Consider the following 12,709-nt stretch of genomic DNA (forward strand, 5'->3'; position numbering starts at 1 on the left):
TAATATTTAATTATGACTTGGATATCGGAGATGTTAAGACCAACGTATGAAAGTTCCTTTAGTCCTGCAGTTTGGGTTTTAGTTGAGGAGAATGCCTGATCCCTAAATCAGTCTTGTTCTGACTTGTACTCGTTTAAAGGATGGCACAAAGACACTAAGCTGGTGATCGCCCTGTGCATCACTTTCCCTACTAGCAGATGGGGTCTGATCAGCACCATCACGTCCTTCAGATTTGCTCTCCTTTATGGAAGGGGTAAAGAGCCATTTCCTTTGTGATCTTTATTACATTTTGTAGAAAAAACACTTACTTAAAAGAACTGGAGTCACTCTAAGAAAATTATTTTAAAGACAGTGTTTGTTTTGATGTGCCCCAGATTAGCTGAGAGTCTTCATTGCAAAATCGCCCTTTGCTTTTCTCTTAAACAACTCCAAAAGTTCCTTCGGTCGCATTGCTAGCCATAGTTAGGATTAGGTTTTACAAAGAATTGAAAACCTTCCTGTAATATCACCTTAATGCTTTCCCCTGGTGTCCTGTAATGTTTTATTTTAGATTGAGGAATTACATGTGTAGGAAGTGGTGTTGTTAGATTTTGGTGTGCAATGGTAAATGTGACAAGATGGCGCATAAAGGACCAAAAGTGACAGAACTGTTGCCAACAGGCGCCAGCCGGCCACGTACACCCGCTTCTGTAAACCTGGTGCTCTCTTCAAATGCCTTCAACAACTGAAGGGCGAATGGGCTGTTCTGAGGGAAGGGTCTGGGGTCACGAGCAGTGGGCTGTGCTCATAGGCTCAGCGGCTGGTTGTTGGCCTCAGCGCTGGCTGCTGGTGTGTCTGGAGGAGCTGCCAAGTTAGCTGGTGGTGGCACAACTGTCCCTGTTAGTGTTGCTAAGGCAGTGGTTTCCTTTTTTTTTTTTTTCAGGAAGTGAAAGAAAAGGGCTGGGCCTTTCATCCCTGAGAAGTTACCTTTCTTTATTGTTTCCTTTCCTCTTAAGGATTCTCTTTAGGGCTTCTTCAGATCCTCTTTAAGGAGAATTCGGATGAGTGTAGGCCTGTTATTTGAGTTTAGAGGTTTTTTGTTTTGAAGACCTTATACTACCAAATGCTGAATGTAACTGCCATCAATTTCAGGAAAAAAAAGCCACGCTCCTGTTTCCTGTGTTGGTTTCTGGTGAGCACGGCCTCGGTTCCTATTGCTGGGAAAGGGTGACGTTCTGTTAGCCAAGTTGGAGCAGAAGTTTGAGAACTCACTGCTGTGTTCAGACTGCAGGGTGTGGGGGAAGGTTGGTGGGGCAGAAAGGGAGCAGCAGGAGAAGGCAGACCTGTTTAGCAGCAAAGATCCGAGCAAGTGAAGCATGTGTGTGTGAAATCGAGTGTAACTTACGTGGCCGTGTGCAGCACCGACTGTGCAGCCTTAGGCTGGCAGCAGGACGGAGAGCCGGACAGCAGGGCAGGGTGGGCAGCTCTGAGCCAGGAACAGCTGGTGCCTTGGTTGAGCCTGTACTACTGGAGAATTAACCTCTGCTGAGTTCGTAGTGTGTGTTCTGTACCTTTTCATTGTGCTTTACCTCTATTTAAAAGCTTTGTACTGCCTCTCCTATTTGAAACTGGTAAAGCCTTTATACGTCTAAATCGGCGAGCTTGCACAATCTTGTACCCAGGAAACCCATCTTGTCTCTGACGTGATTATCCATGTATTACTCTGTAAAAACCGATTAAAAGGAGAGCAGTGCCTGCCTGGACTCCGTGTTTGTGCGCTGTGCTGTGTGCCGCTGTGTGCCCCTGCGTGCGGACGGCGCAGCGCTGAGGGACCTCGGGCTGCCGGCGGGAGCGGGGAAAAGCCGGCTGTGTGCTGCGGGCAGGAGGAGCAGCGCCTGAAGGAGCAGCGCCTGAAGGAGCGCTCTGCTCCGTGCGGCCTCCTTGTTATCTTCGGGACAAGGGCAGCACTGAGTTACTCGGCGTTCCCCGGCGGAGCGCTGCGTACGGGAAGGCAGAACCCCGCGCGCGACGCGGCGCTGCAGCAGGAGGCGCAGCTCGGCCCGGCCCGACGCACGGAACGCGGCGCCCTGCGCTTCACTGCGGGCGGAGGCCGCGTTCGGGAGGAGCTGCCCCCTGGCGGCCGCGCGGGGCGGTGCAGCACGGCCCGGCTCCGCGGGCAGCTCGGCGGCGCTCCCCCCTCCCGGCCCGGCCCGGTTCCCCGGCGGCGCAGCCCCGGGAGCGGAGCGGGGTCGGCTCTGCCGCCCGGTGCGGCCGCTGCGCGCGGGGCCGCGGTGAGCGCGGTCCCCGCAGTTGTTATTGACCTTGATTCTCTCTCATTTGCATCCGGCATTTTTCATCCTCTGGAATATGGTGTTTGGGGACCTTTCCATCATTAAGTGGATTTACAGCAATTTCCTTATGTGTTTTCTCCAAGGGATTCTGTTATGAGAGGCACATTAAATCTCCATTAATACCTCATTATCCGACTGATAAGATTACCATGATAATGAGGCAGAAATTCTAATTGTTTCACTTCTTATTGTGCCTTTCATTAAATCATATACCTGGAAGTTGCCGTCGGAGTGAGGAGCTGCAGCCCCCGGCTGGGAGCCCTTCCCTGTGTGCTGCTCCCAGACCGCGGCTCCCCGGGGATGTTGGCATGGGGACCCCCTGGCCTCCTGCTGCTGTTGCTGCTCACCCGCGGCCATTTGGCTGCACAGGGCCGGTGCCAGCCTGGCTGGGTGAGCCCTGTGGGCAGTGCAGCAGGGTGTGAGGATGGGTTCATACAGACCCTGGCTGCCAGGCTGCAGGATCTGGGCTGTGGTGGTGGTGGCACCACGCTCCTCTCTGTCAGTTGCCCCTCTGCTCCAGTAACTGCAGCGCTCTCACCAACGTTCAGGCACTGTCCCTGTCCCTGGCAATTACCCTCCCACGGGGTCCAGCATGCCATCAGTGCCTGCTCACATGCCAGGGCCACCAGGGCTGTGGCTTCAAGCTGATCTTTCCTGAGGGCTTCCAGGTGCAGGGGTGTACAGCGTGTCACAGCCTCCTTTGAGCTGTTACAGCCCATCAGGTCAATGATCCATGAACTAAAAAGTCTCTAAGCAGGAGCAATTATTGTCTATCATGTGTCAAAGGCGCCTGTATTGACCCCGATAGATGGAGCTATTATGGCCTGTTGAGTCAACGATCCATGAACCTCGGTCCCTGGGAGTAGAGGTCCTGTCTCACTGTGCCAGCACAGCTTGTCCCAGCACAGCCTGTCCCCTGCATGGCCAGACCCAGCGTGTCCTGTCCCCCAAGACAAGCCATGAGCACTCTGGGTCTGTTCCAGGGCTTTGCATTGTGTCTGAGTGGTGGATCCTGCCTTGCTGGGTGACTCCTTTTGAGCTGTTGGGAGCCTCGGGCAGGGCCTGGACAAGGCTGTGGCAGCTGTGGAGACAAGGAGGGGGACACAGAGCCCTGGCCCTGTCTTGGTGCCCCTGCCTGTCTTGTTCATGTCTGGATCTGCAGCAGCAAACAGTGTTATCCTGCTCAAGTGGACTTTGTTAGGCTCCTCCTGCGCTAACAAGGCGACGTCTCCATAGTAACTGGCGCAGTTGGAGGGCAGGAGGCACACGGGAGACAAAGCCTGTGCAGGAGCAGTGCAGAGCCCACAGCACACGGCCCAGCAGAGGCGATGCCTCCCCCGTGGTTCTGCTCCAGCCCCGCTGCGGTCCTGCAAGGAGCTGGGTGTGATGGTGCAGCCCAGCTTCTTGTTGTGGCCACGCGGCAGTGGGAGGATGGCTGTGGCAGGGTGAGGTCCTGGCACCGATCTGCCAAGCCGGAGCTGCTCCTGTGCCCGTGGCCTGGCTGTCCTGTGGCAGCTGGGCCAGGCAGGTGTGGGGCTGGCCAGGCTGTGCTGTGCTGCCCGCCCCGCCAGCAGCATGGCCACGTCCCCATGTCGCCAGCGGAGCCACTGGGCTGGGGTTAATCAACATTCATTCATGTTTCCAAGTGTAGATTGAGCATTTGTTTAATTACGTGTAAGTAGCAATACATTCTGGCCATTATCTAAATCACTATTTTATTTCCTGGATGTGGTTTCATAATGCTGGGTTTGTGCTCCAGCCTCTGCATCATTAACAGAGAAGAGTTAATGAATATAAAAGCGTAAAGGCTAATTACACTTTAATTTACAATCACGGTCTCATTTTGGGACCACATGAAATCTGTTTTGAAAACAATTTAAAAAGCCCATCCCGGTGCAGGTCTGTGTGGAGAGCTGTGGGCTTTTGGCACACAGTGGGTGCTGCCGGCAGCGGGGCCTGGAGCTGCGCTGTGCGGTGCTGGGGCTGCCCCGGGTGTGGGGCCAGGAGCTGCCGTGGGTGCAGAGAGGAGAGGAACGTAAAGCCGAGCCTGAGTGGAGAGCACGGTTCACCTGAAGGAGACAAAGATTTATAGGGCTGCAGATGTTGAAAGCAAAATTCAGCAGGACTGCTGACTCGAGCACTTTGCCATATTTACAATTACGGGAGATATAATGGCGTGCTTTGAGGGAGGGGGCTGGAGCAGAGGCAGGTATTGGAGCCCACATATCGCGTGGTGACGGGATCTGAAATTGAAGCTCACAGCAGGAGAGGTGAAGGAGAGCAGCTTTGGGCTCCGGATCTGCTGTGACACCTACAGGGGTTGCCCTTGTGCACGGTGTGCACGTGTGCTCATGGGTGGCACCTCTGCTGCCGTGGTGGTGCTGAACAAATATCTCTGTATTTCCTTCGTTGCTCTGATTGCCTCAGAAACGAAATAAAAACGGAGCACTGACTTCAGCAGGGAGCGGGGCCTGCTCTTGGTGCTGGGCTGGCTGCCTACAGCAGAAATAAATCTCCCTGAGAAAACCACTTTGCTCTCACAATTTCAGTCTAGCAGGGCACAGTGGCATCACTCACTTCTTGTTTTATTTAGCTGATAATCCTTTATTGAGCCGGCAGAGCTCTATGGAAGCACAGTGCTGTTCCAGGGCTGTGGGCAGTGATGCCCATGGGCAGATCTGTGCCGGGGCTGCACCCCAGACAAGGGCAGGACGTGTTCTGCTGCTCCCAGGCAGATCCGGAGGCGGTTCTGGGCCATCTGAGCAGGGTTTTGAGGACTCGGCTCTCAGCGATGGCCCACAGGCTCTGCAAACGCCTCCCCTGGTGACGGACATGCTGAGCCCCGCACCGGGGGGTTCTGCCAACGCTGGGGCACCCTGCGGGGCCGCGAGCTGCCGAGCCCAGCGCCGGGCAGTCCCTGCCGCTCTCCCCCTTCTGGCACCAGAGCTGCGCGCAGCTGAGCCCGTTCCGAGCCCCTCAGACAGGTTTGTCATCCGCTTGTCACCGAGCAGCAAGGCCGTGTCACTAATGAACACATCCAGCGCTCTGAGTGCCTGCAGTCGCTAATTGAAAGCGTTCACAATTGGGAATTAATGTGGGTTAGGCGCACTCTGCACTAATAAAGATTTGCCTTTCAAAAGCCTCGGTCTGCTGCGGGCGGTGAGGGGCGGTGCCGGGGAGCGGCACTGTTGGGCCGTGCGGCAGCACAGCGCGCAGCGTCCCGTCCGGGCCGTGTCCTGCATCGGGCGGTGCTGGTGCGCAGTGCCCGGAGCTCTGCAGGCAGCCCGTGCCCTCCAGCAGCGGCTGCAGCTGAGGCGGCTGCTCTGCACAGTGCAGGCCTGCAGGCACGCGGTAGCCCCGGTGGCTGCAGATCTCCCATTCGTTGCTCTGGAACGGGGAGGTGTCCCATCTCTCCCGCTGCCGGGTCCGCCTCCCCCAGTCCTGCTGTTACCGGAGCTGGTTCCGTATTTACCTCGGATCATGGATGGAAACGCTGTCACCACTGGATGACGATGTCCCCATTGACAGCCGCTTTCTGAGAGCTGTCAGTCAGCGTGCTCCTCATCCTTTCAATGTGTGCTCTATTGATATTACATAGAGCTAATTTTTTAATCAGAACGTCACGTGCTATTAAATCAAACTCCTAACAGGACCTGCGTGTACCGCCGCTCCTCGGTTACTCTCATTACTTGCACTTCCAAATTCAGAGAACAGACCCGATGTTTCTGATGAGCCGTGGTTATCTGTGAGCTGCACCAGCCGGCACCAGCAGCACGGCCTTTCTGCAGCGACTGCGTCTGTGCTCAGCTCCTCGGCTGCATCCTGTGGCACCAGCATTGGCTGGAGGGGGTTGGCACCACGGGGACCCTCAGTGCTGCAGCGCTGTGCTGTGTGCCACGGTCTGCTCCATGGGACCAGCAGCTCCAGGTGGGTGTCTGCAGTGAGACGGGTCCAAAGGATGTGGTGGCCACGTGTCCTTCGTGGGCAGGAGGTGCCCAGCAGGTGTTGTATGCGTGGGATGGGGATGCGCCCCAGTGCCACGTGGGAGGACATGGCCATGGGGACACGGGGCTGGGGTGGTGGTGTGGCCCTACTGCCACCTGCACTGGGTGAGGAGCGGGGCCAGGGCACTTCACAGTTAATGGCTCGGTGGGGAAATGGGAATTTTCCTCCTGTACTGGATGCAGCCTCTGACCTGAAAACAACCAATCCAGCCTCTCCCGGACTTGGAGTACGAACAGGCATGCAAATGCGAGATGACAGCCCATGGCACACCAATATGGTTACCAGCTGTCCGGCTGCCACAGGCTGCGCTGTCCCGGACACAGGTGCAGCCAGGGAGGGGACGCGGGTGGGGGCAGAAAGGAGTGGGTGGGGGCACACTGCCCATCGGTACTGGCAGAGAGGCTGCACCACCCCCACACCTCGAGGGGCCCCCAGCAGCCATGCCCCCGGCTGCACGGTGACCACATGAAAAGCTCTGATTCCAGAGAGCAGTCACCATTTGTGCACCGCCCTTAAATCCTGGGCTAATTTCTTCCTCCCAGCTCTTCCTCCTATCCCCTTGCAGCACCTCCCTGCTTGGTCTCTGAGCTGTGGGACCTGCGGTGGAGCGGTGGTACCCCACGCTGGGGCTTTGCCATCTCTCTCCTCTTCAGATCAATCAACTCTTTGTAAATCTAAATTAATAAGGTTGCCTGGCTATAGACAGAGGAACACGTACTGTATCTTGTCTTTGTCGATCAATGCATTATATCATCCCATAAAACTGATTAAAAAGCAGAGCAGTTCATCTCGCCAGGTTCCACGTCTCAACATTATAAATTTCGTATTATGGTTAATGATTGTCAGTGCAGACGGAGTACATGCAAGCTGATCAGTATTGTAGTTTATAATTAATTATCGGAGTGTTGCTGCAGAGGACACCGAGGAGGGGGTGGCTGCTGATTAGCGATTTGTTCTCTCTTAGACACCGAAGGAGCGATGGGGATGGTGTGCCCCTGGCACTGCCGGGATGGCTGCTGGCACACAGAGGGCACCAGCACCACCTCTGCACACACGTGGTACTGTGGCAAGGGAGGGATGGCTGTGGCACACACTGAGCCCACTCTCCAGCCCTGGGTGAGCAGTGCCGTGTTTGTGCCCAAGGCCCAAGGCTTTGCTCTGCAGCCCTGCAGCCCCACAGCCCCATCTCACCGCTGTGTGCTCTTCCCGCAGCTGGCACTGCTTTCTCTTTCAGAGATCAGAACAGCAGAAATTCTGCAGGAGATGAAAAAAAAAGCAACCAAAAGTTCCATTAAAGGCGAACTACCATTGGCAAGTGTGCGCTGTAATTGGATTAGGTCTTTATCAGATCTTCCCATTTGTGGAGGCGTGAGCAGTCCTGGGGCTGCGCAGAGTCAATTAGTGAGGCCGAGGGGGGCCGTCTGCTCCTCCGCAGGGGTGCCGGCTGATCGAGGGGATTTAGCTTTTATTGACTAATAATAATGTTTTACAAAGGGAGAAGCAGGGCCCTGCGCCAAAGGAAAGTGTCTGAGCTTGCAGAGCGACTGGCTCACAGCAGCGGTTTGTGTTTGTTTATTTTCCATTCCCGGGTTTATCACGGTGATGATTTCAATCCCCCAGCAGCGAAGCAATGAGAAGCACCAAACTGGAATGCAAACAGCCACGTTTCCCCAGAAGATGCTTTTCTGTGCGAGTGAAAGCTTCAAACGGTGCAGTGGGAGAGCAGAACTCAGAAAGGGGCATTCACAGCTCATCCCCAGCCCTTCCAGCAGCCCCGTGTTTGGGAATGCAGTTAGAAGGGTATTAAAGCCAAGGACAAGATTTACGTGGGAACACAATATTTAAATATCTTTCAGGGACCCAGATGCCAAATAGTTGATAGTGTAGACAAATTTTATCATTTTAGGAAGAATTAGAGTTGAAATATTCCTTGTGTGTACCCGCTGGGTTAACACGAGGGTCAGTGAGGCAGCAGATCGTGGTACTACTGCCCATGGGCACCAATCGTGCCACTGTAGGCTGGGACAGCGACAGGGACTGTGCGCACACGGCTCCCACCGTCCTGTTTTCTTGCAGTGCTGCGGTGAGTGGAGTCCCTGCTTCCTCCACGTGGAGCTGCCCCAGCTCCAGGCACGGGGACGGAGATGGCCGGAACAGGGCCGGGTTGGGGTCAGGATGGGGCTGCGGCAGCGCGCGAAGCCTGCGCTGTGCCGGAGGGCTGCAGGGAGCGGCCTCAAGGTGGCACGCTGGGAATGGGAACCGCGCCGCAGAACAAAGGCGGCTGCGTGCAGCCCAGCCTGCGGCTCATCCTGCAGCTCACCCTGCACTTCGCCGAGCACCTCAACCCGCAGCTCACCGTGCAGCTCGCCCTGCAGCCCCGGCGCAGCCCCAGCTCCTGCTCCGGACAGGATCACGGCGTAGTGCTGACGAGCAAACCCCGCGGTGTGCGGGTGGTGTCATCACAGATGAGCGGCACGAGAAGGAGCGCCCCGTGAACGAGCTGTCGGGTGCTTTCCTGCTGGCACCGGCGTTAGTGCCACATCTAGCCCGTCCCGGGCACACATCGGTGACGCGCTGGCTGCTGGCGGTGCCGGGTGGCACAGCTGCTGGCGGAGCTCCTGACCCGTCTGTGCTGTGGTCACAAAGTTCTGCCCGTCTCGTTCAGTGCCATCCCACGCCTGCAGCCGCCTGCACGGTGCCAGCTGGGTGCCCACTCTGTGCCGGGGCCGTCCTGCAATTAACGCCTGCTGGGGGGGAGCTGCTCAGTGCTGCTGCCTTGACATTGAGACCTAAATTTGCCGTAAAGCCAAATGGATACACACACCCACATTTCTGAGGCTTTTAGTTCAGCAACAAGTGAATCCATCAAAGCTCAGCACCTAATTTAATAGCAATAATGAAAGGTGTGCGTCACTATTAATTTAAGCACTCCAACATTAGCCTTGCACTTAGAAACCAGCAAGGCAGAGCTATTTACAAATGAATGTACCGGGGCAATAAATTGAAAGTACTGGTTTGACCTGCGGTGGCTGCTTTTTTCATTTATACACAGATACATTTCTATAGATGAATTTACTCCCGTCTCTTTAGCGAGGCCTCCCTAATTAAGTTGAAGTGGCAGTGGAAGTGTGGCAGTAAGTGTGGAAAGAAGCGGCTAAAAATGTATTTAATTCATTATAAATAATCTTTGATACCAGAAGGTTGGATAAAGGTTTTCAGTATCAGAGCAGGCTGCCGAGGAGGCCAAGGAGATTGCTCGTGAGCAGCAAAAGCATTTGCATCACAGGGTTTGACCTCCTCACACCAAGGGAAGGAGCTGCAGTTGGAAGGGGGGGCTGCTGGCACCAGAGCTGGCAGTGGGACCGGTGGGGGCTGCGGTACTGGGGGGGCCGCAGTGTGGGGTGCCAACTCTGTGCTGCGTGTGCCCCCAGGATGATAACGTATGTTAAGAGGAAGGTGTATGTCACCCACATTAAAGGAGTTTAATGGGCTCGGAGTCACATTATTGTACCCTTGTAGAATACATTATCTGTCATGCTGCCTTTACAGGCTGTCACCTCGCAGAAAGGCTACAGTGTTCCTGGAAACCATTATCAGACTCTGACGATATGATCAAAATTGGAGCTAGCTGCACGGTGGGGTCTGCGGTGGCCGGGGCTCTGTGCAGTGCACTGCAGCACTGCGGGATGGGGCTGCAGGACCCGCAGGTTGGGGTCGGGGTCTGGGACACGTCACCACGGGACCCTCGGGCAGGGCAGCTGCTGTGTGCCCCGTGGGCAGAGCTCAGCTCCAAGGCCCAGCTGGGACCCTGCTGCCGTGCCCTGCGTGGCTCAGCACCGCTCAGTGTAGCACCGACCTGAAGGCGGTGGGAACCGGTGGGCATCGGCCTCTAAATACTGCTCTTCCTTTTCCCTGTCAGGTGAAATTAATAAAAAAGGAGCCTGCTTTTTTTGGAGTGTAATCTTCCGCCCGCGACAAGAAGACGCGTAAACTGATAAATTGCAGATTAAACGAGTGCCACACTGCGCTCCAGTCCCCGGCTGTTAATTCCCCTGTTGTGCAATTCCCCGCTTTCAGGGCCTGTCAATTCCACCTAATCGCAGGCGGCACTAAAACACCCTGCCCTGACAGCCCGGGCCGCCAGCCCCCCGCTCCTCACTCAGGTGGATTGCATGCATCACTTATGCACAAATCAGCACTATGCCAGCGGGGAGGAATTATGTCGGATGACAGCCCCGACACGCGGTGCAGATTGCAGAGCGCGTGGCCGCAGCCGCTGTGACAGATCGCAGCGCACGGCTCTGCTGGTGCGGGAGCGGCTCTGGGACACAACCGGCCCTTCCGTGCCGCACCGGGCTGCAATGCCGCGGGCACCTCGTGGGTGCGCACTGCCCGGCCTGGGAGCGCAGGTCAGCAGGTGCGGCCATCCTGCTGCTGATGGAGCCGTCCTTCTGCTTGCAGGGCTGTCCTGGTGCACGGGGCAGAGCCCGCAGCGGGTGCAGGAGGTGGCCGGGTCCTCTCTGGCCGTGTGCTGGGGGTGGCCCCGCGTGCCCCACCACTCATCCGTGCGTTAGCATTTAGCTTGCCTCAGTCTGTGATCCTGAAAAGCTTAAATTGATGACAGCCTTGCAGTTGCTCATTAATAATTGCTTCATTACTGTATGCAATCGCATTCTCCTGACAATAATGCTGTTTGCTGGTGTATTTCTAATCACCTGGCGTTTCAATTCCCTCACCGAGCCCCAAACTCCTCGGTGTGAAGCTCCCTCAGAGGCAGCACATCCCTGCCCAGTGGCAGCCACTCTCCCACAGGGTTTGGTGTCACGGCCCTGGGGTGACCACTGACAACCTTATGCAGCTACTTCCCTCTCTGCAGTGCAGGCATGAGGCCTCACCCCAACAGGGCCAGGACCCCCACACTGCTCCCCACCCCAGAACTGTTCCTTGGGATCCAGGGCAGCTCCCTGACCTCATGGCTCACACTGGGCACTCCGGGCACCACTTGGTGCCGTGGCACAGTGGCACAGACTGACCCCACGCTCCCACCCGGGGCGTTAAAAATCTGCTGTGACCTGTCAGAAAAATGAATAAATGAGCGCATTATTTTTTCATTTTGGAGCTCAGCATCTGTTTGTCTAATCAAGAAAGAGAACTGGGAAAGTCAACCAGGGCTGACGCACACATTTTATTTAACTTTTCCTCTGTCAAAGGAGTTTAAATGTGTAATGAACAGGCCATGGTGATTTGAAATATAATCCCATTACTCTGATGAGATTACTGAGGCTGTGAGAGTTCACAAATCATACTTAGGGTTTTTAGAGCCAACAACACCCTGCTGAGGTTTTTTTCTCTCCTTTGCGTTGATGCAGAGGTGCGTGGTGCTGCGCAGCCCTGCTGCATGGCCCTGCCTCACCGTGCCCGCTGCTGGCAGCAGAGCCGGCCCAGCTCTGAGCAGTGGGGCTGCAGTGCTGCTCCCCAAAGCTCCATGACGCCGTCCCTGGCCTTGCCCATCCCCGCACCACAATGGCTGCCCTGGGACGTGATTTAAGGAGCATTAATTTTAGCAGCAGCGGCGCCCAACAGCACCGCCGCCATGGCAGCACGCTTCCGTGAAATTCATGGGCCCATTACAAACATGTCTCCATAAATAACTCCCCCCATTAATCTCAGGGCTGCACCCAGGGCGGTGTGATGGCTTCTGCCCATTTGTCCCTGGTGCTGGGTGGGAGCAGCGCGCTCCATGCAGAGCCCAGCCCTGGCCACGCTGCCAGAGGGGTCCTTCAGCCTGCAGAGATCTCTGCTCCATCTCTTCTGGCAAACCCCACCAGAGCCCTCGGGGAGCTGCACACCTGCCTGGTGCACAGCGCTGCTGCTGTGTGGCCCAAGCAGCCCTGTGCCAACCATGGGTGTATGGAGCCTGTTCCCAGTGCACGGCCCTTCTGCATCTGCAGAACTTAGGGCTCCTGGAATGTCTGGAAGGAAGAGCAGCTGAAGAGCCTTCAATTTTTATCTAATTTGAAAGTAGATACAGAAATGTATCATTCCAGTTTGAAATACAGGCTTAATTGGCTGCATTAGGTGAAGAGGCTTCTGGCATAAGGCAGATTTTGCACATGCATTATGTATCACTTGAAGTAACCTCTGATCACGGCTGCTCAGCCCAGGGCTGTGCCAGCACAACACAGATGTTGCAGCACTGTGGCTTGAAAGCCACTCCGTTCCTTTGCACATCTCCCGGGGCCCCACACTGCTGCAGGTAGAGCTGCAGTGCACAGGAGAGCAGGGCTCTTCACAGGAAGAGAAAATGTAGACAACCTCCAACAGAGACTGATTCACTTCAGGGAGAAATATCTCTGCTCAGCAGCCAGCAGCCA

General features: G+C 55.7%; 1 protein-coding gene across 1 annotated transcript; it reads left to right on the top strand.

The window, feature by feature from the left end:
- Positions 1-617: 617 nt before the first annotated feature.
- LOC140260591 (uncharacterized) lies at positions 618-9,321 on the top strand. Its single transcript, XM_072353103.1, has 4 exons — positions 618-675; positions 1,723-2,244; positions 6,038-6,257; positions 8,412-9,321. The coding sequence occupies exons 1-4, from the start codon at positions 618-620 to the stop codon at positions 9,169-9,171; spliced, it is 1,560 nt and encodes a 519-aa protein (XP_072209204.1). The 3' UTR covers positions 9,172-9,321.
- Positions 9,322-12,709: the final 3,388 nt, after the last annotated feature.

The sequence above is a fragment of the Excalfactoria chinensis genome, chromosome 18, assembly GCF_039878825.1.
Source record: "Excalfactoria chinensis isolate bCotChi1 chromosome 18, bCotChi1.hap2, whole genome shotgun sequence".
Lineage (NCBI taxonomy): Eukaryota > Metazoa > Chordata > Aves > Galliformes > Phasianidae > Excalfactoria > Excalfactoria chinensis.

What these genes read in the sequence shown, in the direction of transcription:
- LOC140260591 (XM_072353103.1), top strand. Translation starts at nt 618, where the DNA reads ATGGCGCATAAAGGACCAAAAGTGACAGAACTGTTGCCAACAGGCGCC. An exon ending in GGGGTCGGCTCTGCCGCCCG is followed by an intron (nt 2,245 to 6,037) that starts GTGCGGCCGCTG and finishes TTCCAAATTCAG; the next exon opens with AGAACAGACCCGATGTTTCT. An exon ending in CATGGGACCAGCAGCTCCAG is followed by an intron (nt 6,258 to 8,411) that starts GTGGGTGTCTGC and finishes GTTTTCTTGCAG; the next exon opens with TGCTGCGGTGAGTGGAGTCC.